At 36.3% G+C, this 13535-nt stretch overlaps 3 protein-coding genes across 9 annotated transcripts in view; 1 reads left to right on the top strand and 2 right to left on the bottom strand.

The window, feature by feature from the left end:
• Positions 1–12271, bottom strand: part of LOC109540736 (set1/Ash2 histone methyltransferase complex subunit ASH2) — a 29491-nt gene extending 17220 nt beyond the window's left edge. For 2 of the 3 annotated variants that reach the window (XM_048670753.1, XM_048670754.1), the window contains exons 1-5: positions 11981–12254; positions 11659–11847; positions 2788–2966; positions 2519–2663; positions 2266–2462 (exon numbers count right to left, since the gene is read on the bottom strand). In XM_048670753.1, the coding sequence (XP_048526710.1) occupies positions 2266–2462; positions 2519–2663; positions 2788–2966; positions 11659–11847; positions 11981–12003 (733 nt within the window). In that variant the 5' untranslated portion in view covers positions 12004–12254. Of the gene's footprint in view, positions 1–2265; positions 2463–2518; positions 2664–2787; positions 2967–11658; positions 11848–11980 lie in introns of all 3 variants that reach the window. The other variant, XM_048670755.1, reaches the window with a different exon arrangement.
• The window catches only part of LOC109541915 (leucine-rich repeat serine/threonine-protein kinase 1), a 444231-nt gene that overhangs the window by 289720 nt on the left and 140976 nt on the right, over positions 1–13535 (top strand). The window lies entirely within an intron of this gene.
• Positions 1–13535, bottom strand: part of LOC125505892 — a 41870-nt gene that overhangs the window by 19276 nt on the left and 9059 nt on the right. The window contains exon 4 of the mRNA XM_048670762.1: positions 13133–13193. Within this exon, the coding sequence (XP_048526719.1) occupies positions 13133–13193 (61 nt within the window). The remainder of the gene's footprint in view (positions 1–13132; positions 13194–13535) is intronic.

Genomic DNA, 13535 nt, shown 5'->3' with positions numbered 1-13535 from the left:
AAGAAGCGCTTACCGTATGGGTGACGATGTCCTCAGGAAAGCGACGAATTTGGGACACAGTGCGATCTTCAGAAAATTGAAGACAGTCGAACCCATGGGATCAAAAGATGATCGAATCAAAGCATCTCGGTACCTTTTAGAACATATGTTCTAAACGAGGGGTAAGATGGTGGAGAGACTTCATCAGCCATCACAGGGGACTCCGTATGGTACACGGAAGGCATAAAAACAGCGTCGGGCACAGGCGCTGGTATAGTCGAAAGAGGAACAACTGGGGAAAGGATTACCTTAAACCTGGGTACAACTACGCCCGGAAAAGGATGGAAAGAGCCTACACACGTAAGCACATTAGGATCGTAACCGGAGATGAAGCCACAATAAAGGCTTTAGAATCGTACACAATCAGGTCACAATGTGTGCTAGATTGTGTGTGTAAAAGAACTTACAACCCTGGCCGGGAGCACAAACGGAGTAAAACTCACTTGGGCAACGGGTACGAACAGGAACAAAGAAAACGAGATTGCTGCGGAACTTGCTAATGCAGGGACCGAGAAACCACTGATCAACCAAGAACCTGCTTGTGGTATATTTCATGCCCAAGTTAGGGTGGCAGTTGGGCAGTGGATCTTGGAACAACACAGAAAGTACTGGGAAGAGACACCGCAACTCCATACCGCAAAGCAGTTGGTGGGACCTCCACAACCAGTACGGAAAAATGAACTGCTAGGTCTCAGCAGTCAAAAAATAAAGAGGATGGTGGCTTTTTTAACAGGACACGCCCCCTGCAAAAATCACCTCTTCAGGATGGGACTGAGCGATCAACCAACCTGCAGGGGTTGCAAATTAAAGTACGAAACTACTCTGCATGTTATGTGTCACTGCACGTCATATGCAACAGGAAGACGAAGACTCCTGGGAGGGGATGAAATTCCACCAGACCAGATCATGCGAACTCTTCTCAAGATTCTTCTGGAATTGAATTGAATATACAGGGATAATGAGGGAGTAAAATTACGAGGGCACAATAGGACAGAACTGACCGCGGTGCAAGGCCAAACAGCAGCTCGGCTGTGAGGAAAGTCTTTTAGTGGGTAAACAGCTTAGCTGGAGTCCCACACAACTCAGAGCGACAGACCAGCAGCTCTGGGAGTGCATAAAAGAGCATTTCCCAAACATCACCGAAAAAAAAACATGAGAGCCACAAGGCCGATAATAACCTACCTTAAAAAAAGATATTTTTCTTAAATTTTGTGTCAGGCTTAAAGTTATAAACATTTTTTGAGTCCACGCTTTTACCCCTTCTTGGACCCTTGTATTATTATTATTATATATCCTTAAGTTCGAAAACTTTGGCATTTAAATAAATTAATGAATCTGTATTATAAATAAATTCTGAAATATTTGTAGATCTAATTAAATTGTCAATATTTTACGATTAGTTATACCCTACCTCCTGTTATTCAATGTGCTTTATGCAATACGTAACAATTAAATTAATTTATAACATTATTACGCATAAAAACTTCAATTTAAAACTAATTTACAATAAACAATATAATTTTCGTTTTTCTACCTCAATTTCATTACTATACGTCATTCATACTATACGCCAATCATCTATTGAAAAGTATGCCTAATGACATAATTATATCATATACGGATGACACAGCTGTCACCTCAACAGAATGATACCTGGAGTAAAGTTGAACTTGTATTCAAACAACTTAAAATTATTACAAAATTTTCAATATAGGATAATAAAAATAATAAATAAGAACGATTTCATGAATCATGCCAATCCTTTGAACATAAGACAACTTTTTGCATATAAATCAACAGTACCCATTACAATGACTTGAAAAATAAATGTTTGGCATCAGTTAGTATAAGAAGAAAACTACCAATACAGATTCCAAAAAGAAGCAGAACAGTAAACATAAGAAATAGCTATATTAGGGCTATTAATATATTTAATGAGCTTCCGAACGAACTGAAAATATTAAAAAATAATGTAACAATAAAAGGTAAATTAAAGGAATGGATCAGGCTGAATGTGTAGTCTAATAAACTATTCTGTAAACAGTGTGCAAATTTGAAATTAAGTTTAACTTTAAGTTAGTTATAGTTAGTAGAAGTTCTTCCAGTCGACGTGTACCGCTGCGAGATTTTCCGATTAATTGCATATGTAATTTACTAATGTAAAATTGTACTGGTTCAACAGTTAAAGTTAAAGTTAAAGTCTATCAAATTCGATCAACGACTTACCATGTTGAATACCCATTTCCGTGACCTTTAACGTTCCTCCTTTAATCATGGCCTCATAATTTGGCTTGATATGCGTCAGCTCAGTGTTCATCAAGCCATACATTTGACCATCACCTTTATCTTCAAACACAAACAGAACGTGAATATCTTTTATAAGTGTTTTTGTCACTGTGGAATGCCATGATTGGGTAACACGCCTATAAAGCAACAAAAAACCATAGACATTACAAACATAAATTATAGATAAACTTACCTTGAAGTTGTAGTGATCGCTTCCCAGTGATATTCGATGTAAGGAATAATTTCTTTCTCTTTATTAAATAACAATTTATTGGTACCCTCTTTAGCACTAGCTTGCTGCAGGTTGGCAATAGCGGTAACACACATCTGAGTAATTTCTGCACAAACATACGCCTATAAATTATATGAAACCGACCAAACGAGCAAAAAATATGTTAAGTACATAGACTCCAAAGTAATATACTTAATTGAAAATGAGTGTTCAACATTGTGGTTACTTACGAGCTTGGCTCTTTCTAAACGTCTCTAAGCCAGTTTGGGAGCAATTTTTACAAAGGAATACGTAGTTTGCCAAAAACGGTACTAGCTTTCCCAATTGGTAGCCAATACATGATTCGTGAAACCATCTAATGCAATTTGCGCATAGCAACTCTACAATATTTAAGTTTCGATCTTTCCCACTAAAAACAAATGTTTCGAAAATTTTATTGCTTTTCTCTTATGTGTCTTGTAATCAAAGACATTAATAAATAGACACAGACCGAATTCTCAAGAAAATCAACCATCTTACAAGTAGTATTTCAAGTAAAACTTCTGACGTCAAGACCAAGCATAGAAAATATACGACTTTAGTTTCTGTTTGTCAATTTCAAACCTACACGGTTGTTCTAGTAGAAATTCGAATTAAAAGTATCATACGAAGCAGCAGTTACCCATATAAAGATTCAGAAAATGGCCACCCTGTATTTTAACGAAATTTACCAACGGTCAATGGCTAGGAAACCGGTATGTTTCGCAGTAAAATGATTTTGTTAATTTTTGTTAGTGGCGTGCGTACCTAAACGCTACCGAAATGGTTAACGAAAAAATGGTACAGCACTGTAGTACTTAATTTTAATAAACATAAGATTTTAAGCAAGAAAAGTATACGGTAGATCCTCCCCATCCCCCCTAAAATTAGGTTTACATTATTTAAGGCGCGAAAAATTAATAGTGTCTAAAAAAGAGAGAATTGCAAATTTTCAAAATATTTGATCCGTACCTGTAGTTACTATTAGACATAATCAATTTTTCTTGCGTAGATTACGATAATTATACCTCTAAAGGGGTGCATTTTAGGACACATGATTATAGGAAGAAAATGTAGGTATACTAATTATGACAAAAACTCGATTTCGTAAATTTCGTCTTCAGATTCTTCGATTCAGTTTGAATTGTAAAAATTCGTCTTTGCTTCTAAAGTGTTTTACTTCCGGAATAAGATTTAAATTGTGCATTTGCTTCGTGTGAGGTAACATTTCATCTTTGAGATAATGATTGAAATCACACAAAGAGCATTCTATTAAACGATGTACTTTAATATTTTCAGGAAACGTTCATCCATGACTAATATATGACTTCTTGTAAATAAATTGTTTTGCAGAGGATTTACACTAAAACTATTTTACAGGAAAAATATTTGTTATCTTCAATTCCGGATGCTTAATTTCTCTGTGACGTTTCAAACTCTACTTCAGGCTAAAATCTTTAAAACCAACCCAACTTTTTCTAATCAAAATATTACACAGGCAGGTAGTGCATCGGGTATTACAGATATTTTCAGGTTATGTAGAAACGCTCGCTAACTGCGCAATTGGTGCAATAATTCCGGCCATTTTCTAGACGCTTGTGGAATCAAGGCAGGTAAACTTGCGTGTATCGAAATCGGCCCACCGTTAACTTTTGACTTTATTTATATATTTTTTTAGACTATTTCTCAGATAAGAAAAAAAGAAAAATACGGTTTGAAAAACAATTTAATATGCTTTAATGTGATAGAAATTTATCACAAAGGTTTTTCGTTAATACAGGGTGATTCAAAATTGGCGTCATTCCTCTGGGAGCGTTGTCTGGCGGTGTTATAGGAGTACAGAAAAACTAGTAAAAGAAATTAATTAATATTAAAAACTGAGAAATTTGCAAAAAACTATATCAGAAATACGGCAGCAATGTTTTTCAAGGTAATCTGCCTAATTAACATTGCGCAAATACCTGTTGCTTCGTAATTATTTAAAATTCCGGTAACCATGGATAAATAGAGTGACAATAAGATAGACAAGGATAAACGGTAAATTCAACAGGAATCGTTGAATGACGGAACCTATTTCGAAATGTCAACCTGTTCTCATAACCTCGAATTATGCGGGGTTTGGTGTTTACATAAATAATCCATACAACACCAAACATTTGAATGGTTAACTAAAAAACAAGCTAGTGCCTGTGTAATCTCCTTATTATCCACTCTTATCAAGCAGCTTCTCGTATTCAGTTAATTAACTCGTGCTCCATTTGTATCTCCTTGTGCTGTGGGTATCGTACAAACGAGGAAGGAATGTAGCCGGTATTTATTTGGTGCCTGGGAAAGTGTTAGTTGTTGTGTTCTGAGTGCCCTTGGAAGGCTCTGCTGCAATTATGTCCAATACTTGTTCCTCTGTGCTTGGAACCCGAACATCGATTGTCGTCCACTAACTTCCTGGAACCACTCTCCTCGCCCTTTGTTGGCGTGATTTCTTTCAGCTTCCGCCATGTTACTGTAGCATTTCTCTTGAACATTAGTTCAGGGTAAATGCAGATCCGCAAATTCGTGAAAGAAAATTCAAAGTAAGTCACAGTTTGACAGATTATTGTTATTATTGACAAGGGCTATCCACCTGTAACTATCTGTTAATGGCAAAGCACAGCGGCAATGATGTGTTTTGCCGAATATCGAAAATTTTCGTAATTTGAAGCAAAGATCGTAATTTTTCTTTTTGAATGCTTAAGTATTCCAATATGCTATTAATTAAACATGAAACAATTTCAAAATAATGCTTAATAGCAAAGTTGAAATTCGATCTTCAACTGTTAATATCTTCTAAAAATTTTTGAAAAAAAAATTTTCAATATTTTTCTCGTACTTCCCAAGTGAGCATCCATCACCCCTTAAAAGGAATGACGCCAATTTTGAATCACCGTGTATGCCGGTAAACAAATGAAACGTGTGTATGTGGTGATGTACCGAAAATAAAGAAATTGTCAAATATTAAAATTATTGCGTTTGCAACTGAAGTGTGCATAGTAATTCATTTTTCATAATCTCAATAGTGTTTAAGTGTGTTAGTTTAATGCATACTACACCACAAAAAGCCGGCCAAATTATTGCTTTAATCGAAAATGGACTGGAGCGAGCTGTTGCTATACAATTGGATGACACGCGGAGCGGTTCGGAGAGTGTGTAAACGTTATGAGGAAACTGGATCCCTTCATAGGCGACCTGGAACAGGCAGAAGGCGACTTACAACCGCTCGTAATGACCGCTTTATTGTATCAACAATATTAAGAAATCGTCACCTTAATGCCGTGCAAGTGCAACAGCTCCGTGACGTGCGAGGAGTGGCTATTAGTCAGTGGACAGTAAGGCGAAGACTGCAGGAAAATAACCTAACCCCTAAAACACCTGCGATTGGTTCAAAACTTACTCCAGCTCATCGGCAAGCACGCCTGCGTTTTGCACGGGATCATCTAAATTGGACGTTGGAACAATGGGGATCTGTTCTGTTCTCAGATGAGACCAGAATATGCCTTCATGGTAGCGACCGAAGAAAGAAAGTGTACCGAAGACCAAGAGAGCGATTTGCAGATTGCTGCTTTGACGAGCGGAGTGCTTATGGAGGTGGTTCCTGTATGATCTGGGGTGCAATTTCTATAGGAGCACGAACGGACCCTGGGATCATTCGTAGGGGCGACACCGTTTTCGTGTCAGTCGGTTTTTCGGGTTATGGAGTGGCCAGCATACAGTCCTGACCTAAATCCGATCGAACACTTATGGCATGAGCTAAAACGAAGAATTCGAGCTGGACTTCATACCCCAAACTTGATCCCAGAGCTTATTGTTGCAGTAGAAGTAGAGTGGTTTAACATCCCGCAAGAAACAATGGCAAACTTGAATAGGTCTATGCCTAATCGTATGAGAGAAGTCATTAGGGAAAGAGGCGGTTATATCCATTATTAAAAAATTAAGTGTTAAGTTTTAAATTGTCAATAACCCTATTTATGTTAATAATAAAAAAGCTTAATTTGCTTAATGCATTAAATTCACCATGTTAAACATATGATACTCACAATAATTTGTACTCACATTAAAGCATGTTAAATTGTCTTTCAAACAGCATATTTCCTTTTTTGATCTGATGGATAATTAAAAAAATATATATAGTTAAAGTCAAAAGTTTACTGTGGTCCGATTTCTATGCACACAAGTGTATTTGCCTTTTTGCTTTGTTGAAATATTGAAATCTCCGAAGATGTTCTGGGACCAGCATCGAAGGCGAGCCCTGTTATTTCAAATCGCTTGTTATTTTATATCGGTAACCGGCATGCGTATTGTATTTCTCTCAGCATTACAGAATGGACCGAAAATAAGACCGTGTAATTGGCTGGCCACGTGACGATTAGTATGAAAAATATCAACGACGGATCTACCATGACCTTACTTTCAATGCTATTTATTTATTTATTTTTATAGTATTGACAAATCCAAATTACTCTTTGGTATTGCTGCCTTCACCTATTTGAAAAAATGCGTAATCAATCATTGTGCTGTAGCTTCGTATATTTGGTATTTGGCTATTCAAAACGGGCTTGTCTGTGACGATTTTGTGTGATTGAAGAGTAGAAATAACAAAGGGGGCAAGTGCCAAAATGCATGTTTTAAGATTATTAGCAAAAAATGCAAGCAAACAAGTTAAGTTTCGCATTTCGACATATTCGATTTCAGATATTAAGCTTAGCATGCGGACTAGCATATTAGCACACAGCGCTTTCGTAAAGGCATTAAGACAACCACTTGCCCCCTTTGTTACTGCATTATTAATAATTTAGTTTGTTTTCTATCAGTAAAATTCTGCCCAATCAAAATATTTAAATATCTACAGCTTACTGTAGATATTATCCATTAAAAACCAAATGTATCACTGACGCAACCTGAAATGCGGACCGGTTTTCCTTCCGATCATCGGATAGCAAATACCCATCGAATAGCCAGCAAAATCGGAACATGATCGGATACAAAAACGGCAACGGATCGGGCAGGTAGCGGAAAGATGTGAACTACGGCGTTGAAAGTCCAGTACCATTTTGCGCTCAGATCGGATAGATGTCACCCGGCCTTTAGACGGGCAGGCCCGCACAGACCCGGGACAGCAACGGACAGAATTGTCGCCAAGCATAGGTTGTTGGTTACTCCACGTGTCTGTGACGGTCTTGCTGAGCTAATTTATTTCTTGGCTTTAAAGACCTTCAATTTGGTGATTTTTTCCTGATCACTGGTGAAAATTTGGATACAATAGTTTCGTACTCAAATTTATTTTTCTTCTTCGAGTTATGTGACGTTGGCAATCACTTAGGAAAACACATCCATCGCTGCCTTCGGCCAATCTGAAGAGTTCTCTTGCAGCTCGGACACGCAGTTACGCAGGCAGGACACCTGCTTCCTACGTTTTACTACCATGATGAGCTCACGATCTGTCCGCGATCTTCTTAAAACCTCGTCGTTAATAACTCTCGCAATCCAGGAAATTTTTAGAATCCGTCGCAGTTTCCACATCTCAAATGCTTCCAGGCGATTCAGCGTATTGGTCTTTCGTGTCCAGGATTCAACTCCGTACATACGAATAGGCCAAACATACATCATTCGTTGTCAAAGAGCCATTATTACAAAATAGTGGCTTCATCGCACAGAATCTAGAGCGTGCTATCTCAATCCGACTTTTAAGTTCTAGGATCTTAGGTTATCTGTTATAAGAGACCCTAGGCAATTGAAGTTTCTGACTCTCTCTACCTGTCATTCAACTCCAGGTAGGCGTTTGCATACTGTGTACGGCTGATTGCCATGAATTTGGTTTTCGTAGTATTCATGTTTAGTCCCATTTCCTTGCTGGCGTTCGTCACGCTGTTTAAATGTTGTTGGAGCTCCTCCATGCTTTCCGTCATAATAAACATATCATCTGCATATATCAAGTTGTTTATAGGTCCACAAGTCCAATGATCTTAATACCAATGTCGCTCTCTAATTCTTTTTTGAAAATAATATATGAATTCAAATTGAATAAAAGAGGAGACCGTATGCAACGCTGGCGTACACCTCGATATATCTATACATATTTGGTCGATCTCCAGTCGACTCGTATATTTGCCGTCAGATTCCAGTACAGGTTCCTTATGATTTGAAGATCTCTCTGATCAATAAACGCAGTGCTTCAATGAGTTTTACATGTTGAACACGATCGAACGCCTTTTTGTAGGCAACAAAACAGGCAAATACGTCTTTGTGCTGATCTATGCACTTCTGTAGTAGTACAATGAGAGAGCAAGGCCTCTCTGGTCTCAAAGCCATGTCTAAAACCAAACTGCGTTTTACATTTAGGAATGTTTTCCGGGCTTTGAAGCCGTGGTCTATCGGAATTTCTTCCTGACGTTTCGTCCACAACTGCGGTGGACATTTTCAAAGGCGATGAGGCAGTGGGCGAAGTGATCTCCCGTGCTTTCCACTAGTGTATATTTTGTGAAAAAACTCCACAATATGCTCGATGTTCTTGTACTCAAATTTACTTATTATAAAGTATCTGAACAACTTCATCGTTTAAGCTCCTTGTATAAAATGTAACTTTCTTACCATTTCTCGTTTTGTATTCATGACTTTTCGCTCAGTTCTAGTTACAATTGGCCCGATTTAGTTGCATTGTTAGCTAATAATAACAAGGTTCGATTTTATTTTCACATACTTTTAATAGTATTAGTTTTATCACTTCAAACTACAAAAAGTGTTTTATCTCAAAAGCCGTAAGAGATATCCAGATATCCAGAAAAACAAGGTATGCCTTTCCTGAAGCAAAAAAAAACAAAAAAAAAATCTAACTGATTAATCATATCCCCAAATTTGGGAACACCGTTAAATTTGTACTCATCATACAAGTTAATTTTTACCGCACCTGTGCTATTTCAAGATTTCGGATAAATTTCCATTTAAAGAAAAACGAGCATCTGTGAGCTACTTTTGCTTATCAGAAATTGTTTTTCTTGACGTAACACAAGCCTTTGACAAAGTGTGGCACGAAGGCATGATATCTAAAATTAAAAAAATGTTTCCAACAGAGCTTGCTTGTCTGCTGGCATCGTACTTGACAAACAGGATCTTTCAGGTAAAAATAGCAACTTCAGCCCGCTCCAGCAGATAAATGCTGGAGTCCCTCAAGAAAGCGTACTGGGCCACACCCTGTACTTATTGTTCACATCAGATTTACCAACAGCAAAAAGCATAAAAAATGGAATCTCATCTACACGTCATCTCATACGGACCTAAATACAGCAACAGCAATGTTACAGAAGCACCTTGTAAAGCTGGAAACCTGGCTCAAGCACAATAGAATCAGCATAAATACAGACAAGTCAACCCATGTAACTTTCTCACTCCGAAGATACACCAGGTCCCAATCATATTTAAATAATGAGCTAATACCGCATAAAGACGAAATCAAATATCTGGAAATTCACTTGGACAGTCGGTTAACATGGAGACCACATATATGGGCTAAACGGAAACAGTTAGGCTTAAAAATCAGGCAAATGTACTGGCTAATCAATAAGAACTCAGCACTGTCTCTTGAGAGCAAGCTCTTAATCTAAAATGCACACTGAAACCGATCTGGACGTATGGAATCCAATCATGGGGCTCTGCAGCAGACTCAAACATTGAAATAATGGAACGTTTTCAATCTAAAACACTAAGAAACATAGTAGCAGCACTATGGTTCGTACCCTATGAAATTATCAGAAAAGACCTTCAAATTACTACAGTGAAAGAAGAAATAATAAACTACTTTAAAAAATACAAAAACAGATTATCGAAACATCCAAATGAATTAGCAAAAGAGTTACTTAATAATACTAATGTGGTGTCTCGTTTTCGGAAACGCAGGAACTTGTTCAACTTTTACCTTGTAAATTTTTAGAATGATTTAACTAGTCTATTGTTCACTCAGTTTAAATGTTTTTGTAAATAAGTGATCATGCTTGTAAGAGTGCTTTACTAATGAGTGAACACTCACATGTTATTTTTTATGTTAACATTTTTTTCTTATTGGCTCAGGACTGATTGTAAACAAATAAAAGGAGTTAATAAAAAAACTTTTAAAAAAACTTTTGCTACAAAAATTTCACGAACGGCTACTAAACGGTGTAATAATTAAGAATAAATTTCAGTTTTAAACTTGCAACTTTGAATTCAACAAGGAAGCAACATGAACATAATTCAATAAGGAAGCCAGATCGGAATTTTTGTTATATGAAGTACTGGCCTTATTTTCAGGTCTTCTGTGGTCGCCATCATTGTTGACCAACAATTTTGGGACACCCTGTAGAAGTCAGTTTTTAGGTTTTTCTAAAATTTTTAACAAATCGAGTTAGGTACACATTTGCGAATTAAACCGACAAATGTGTGTAATAATTTATTCATATACTGTAATGTTGAGGCCTTCGTTACCTTCTTTTTTACTCACTCTTTACTAAGCCTTGAGCTATAATCAAGGTAAAGTAAAAATTACGGTTTTAAATTAACTGATTCGCCAAATACGTCGTGATGTTGGGAACTTATACTCATCGGACATTTGTTCTAAATAAAAATATTCTCTTTCCTCAGCCTAATAACCACCCCTGTTTATAAATATAAGTATTATCAAAAATGTAATATTCAAGTTTATTTTCACTTGCTCCGCCTATGACTGCGGCTTCTAGAATTTCCTTCATTATAACAATTAAGCGTAAATGATCAACAGCAACTAAAATCCCATTGAAAAGGTAAAAAATACAAATACACAAACGTAAAATGATTAATAATAAATTGTGTAAGGTTAGGTTACACAATAACACATGTTTAATACTGAAAGCAGTGAACTAGGCATTCCAATAACTATCATTTTGTTACAGAAATAACGCAAATGCAGTATTAAAATAAGGAATAACATTAGTACTGCATGACAGTATTTAGCATGTCTCTCTATTTAGCACTCTCTAATGTGCAGAGGCTGGAGCAAGATTTATCCCATGAGAATGTTTGTATGAATGTACTTATATACTAACCAATAACAGTTGCCTGCTTCCGGTTGTTTCTTTTCTTTCTTCTCATCATCAGCATGTAATTTAACACTTAGATCCATTTTAGTTAAACTATTGGTTGTAGAAGAAATGCTGGACTCATTGTCGGTTTCACTGTTTGGTGTTTTATCGTCGGCGTCCTGATTAACCTCTATTTCCATACATCCATTTTTTCTGAAAATTTAATTTAAATAAGACACAAGTCAAATCACGCAAATATTCAAATGAAAGGGGAATAAATTCGTTTTGCCACAAAATCACGAAACATTTCAAGTAAAGATTTGCAATAAGAAAAAACCGATCATACCCGTCATCTTTCTCTTCAGACATATTCCAATTTATTCGGAATTTTTGTAGAACGAACAATTGATATATTGAAGGTCAAACAATCAAAAAAACTTTGTTGGAATTTTTAATTTATACTTTAGGGGTTAAGACCATAGAAGTCATAGATAAAGACGAGTAGATAGAAGCCCGGAACATTCCCCAAGGGGGGATATTTTGTGGATAGAAGTTAAGACAAAAAAAAACGTCATTCTATGAACGTCATACTGAAGTCCACAGAACACCTCTGAACAAGAAGTGACAACTCCATGCAAACGACCGTGATCGCTTATGCGCGCTCTCTGCCAGGTGTTTCGGTCCCTAAATTAAAAAGAAGCGGGAATTTCGATTTATGAATTACAATATGATTGTAAAGCCTGTGTCCCATGCATCCGCTTATACGATGGTACGATGATACGAAAGTCTTTCTATTGGTTGGCGGAAGAATTCGCAGATCTCCAACCAATAGAAACACTTTCGTATCATCGCATCATCATATAAACGGAGCCTTTACTTCTGTGAATTTATTGTTTGTAGCAAGGTATATTTTGCCCAACTACATTAAAAATCACTGCACCTGTAACAGCTACCTTTAAAATGATGTAACGCTGGCAAACACAAACTTAATACTGACCTAGAAACAAAATGGGAACATGTAGGTATATGTATTGACGTTATTAGAAAAAAAACATAGTCATAAATGATAAAAATATTTATTATAGCAGAAACAGAAAAACAGTAATAAATGATAAATATATTTATAATAACAGAAATAGGAAAGAACAAAGTACACCATATAAACGATCAACATATATCACAAACAGGACAAACAGACGTATAAATGATAAACAAGTAAAAGCAAAAACTTCAAAAGCATGTAAAAGGAACAAATAAACAAAATTATTGATGTCAAAATCTGCCTTTCTATAAAATAATAATACACATATTTTCACATATTGTAAATAATACATTCCGAAACTGCCGTTTTATTACATATATTCGTCATGCAAAGGGCAACAAATTATTCAAATGTTTAAGAAATCCATTAAACCTTTTTGACGTAGCTGCAATAGGAAAAATGTCTTCTATCATATTCTAAACAATTCTAAGTTTTATTGTTTAAAAGATTACTTACATTCTTTACCCCGAATACGTCTTTCCTGCAACTCTTCCAATTATGCTCATAACGTTTCAATGTCCTCCTCATAGCTTGTGAAATGGAAGTTGTTTCCTTGGGGTCATTTTGTTCCTGCTGGTTCCTCGAATCGAATGAAGCAATTCGCTTCTCACATGCAGCGGTAAACCTATTAAATAATTTTACTTAATACTTTAGAACAGCGTTTTCTTAAACTTAAGAAAAAGCTTTAACCTACTCTTACTGTAGTTATTACATTTTAATGATTATTAAAACTTACCGATTTCACTATCTACATTATGCGGAGGCATCGAAAAAGTTGATTCTTGTTCCCGTTCGACAGAAGTAGAATCATCATGAGAAGTTTCTATACCTGATAAGTTTTTTGTTATTATAAACATTT

This window comes from Dendroctonus ponderosae, unplaced genomic scaffold (genome assembly GCF_020466585.1).
Source record: "Dendroctonus ponderosae isolate FM_Combo_2020 unplaced genomic scaffold, Dpon_F_20191213v2 Dpon_F_20191213_1, whole genome shotgun sequence".
In the NCBI taxonomy this organism is placed as follows: domain Eukaryota; kingdom Metazoa; phylum Arthropoda; class Insecta; order Coleoptera; family Curculionidae; genus Dendroctonus; species Dendroctonus ponderosae.
The sequence above is the reverse complement of the archived record's forward strand: the minus strand, read 5'-3'. Positions and strand labels throughout refer to the sequence as shown.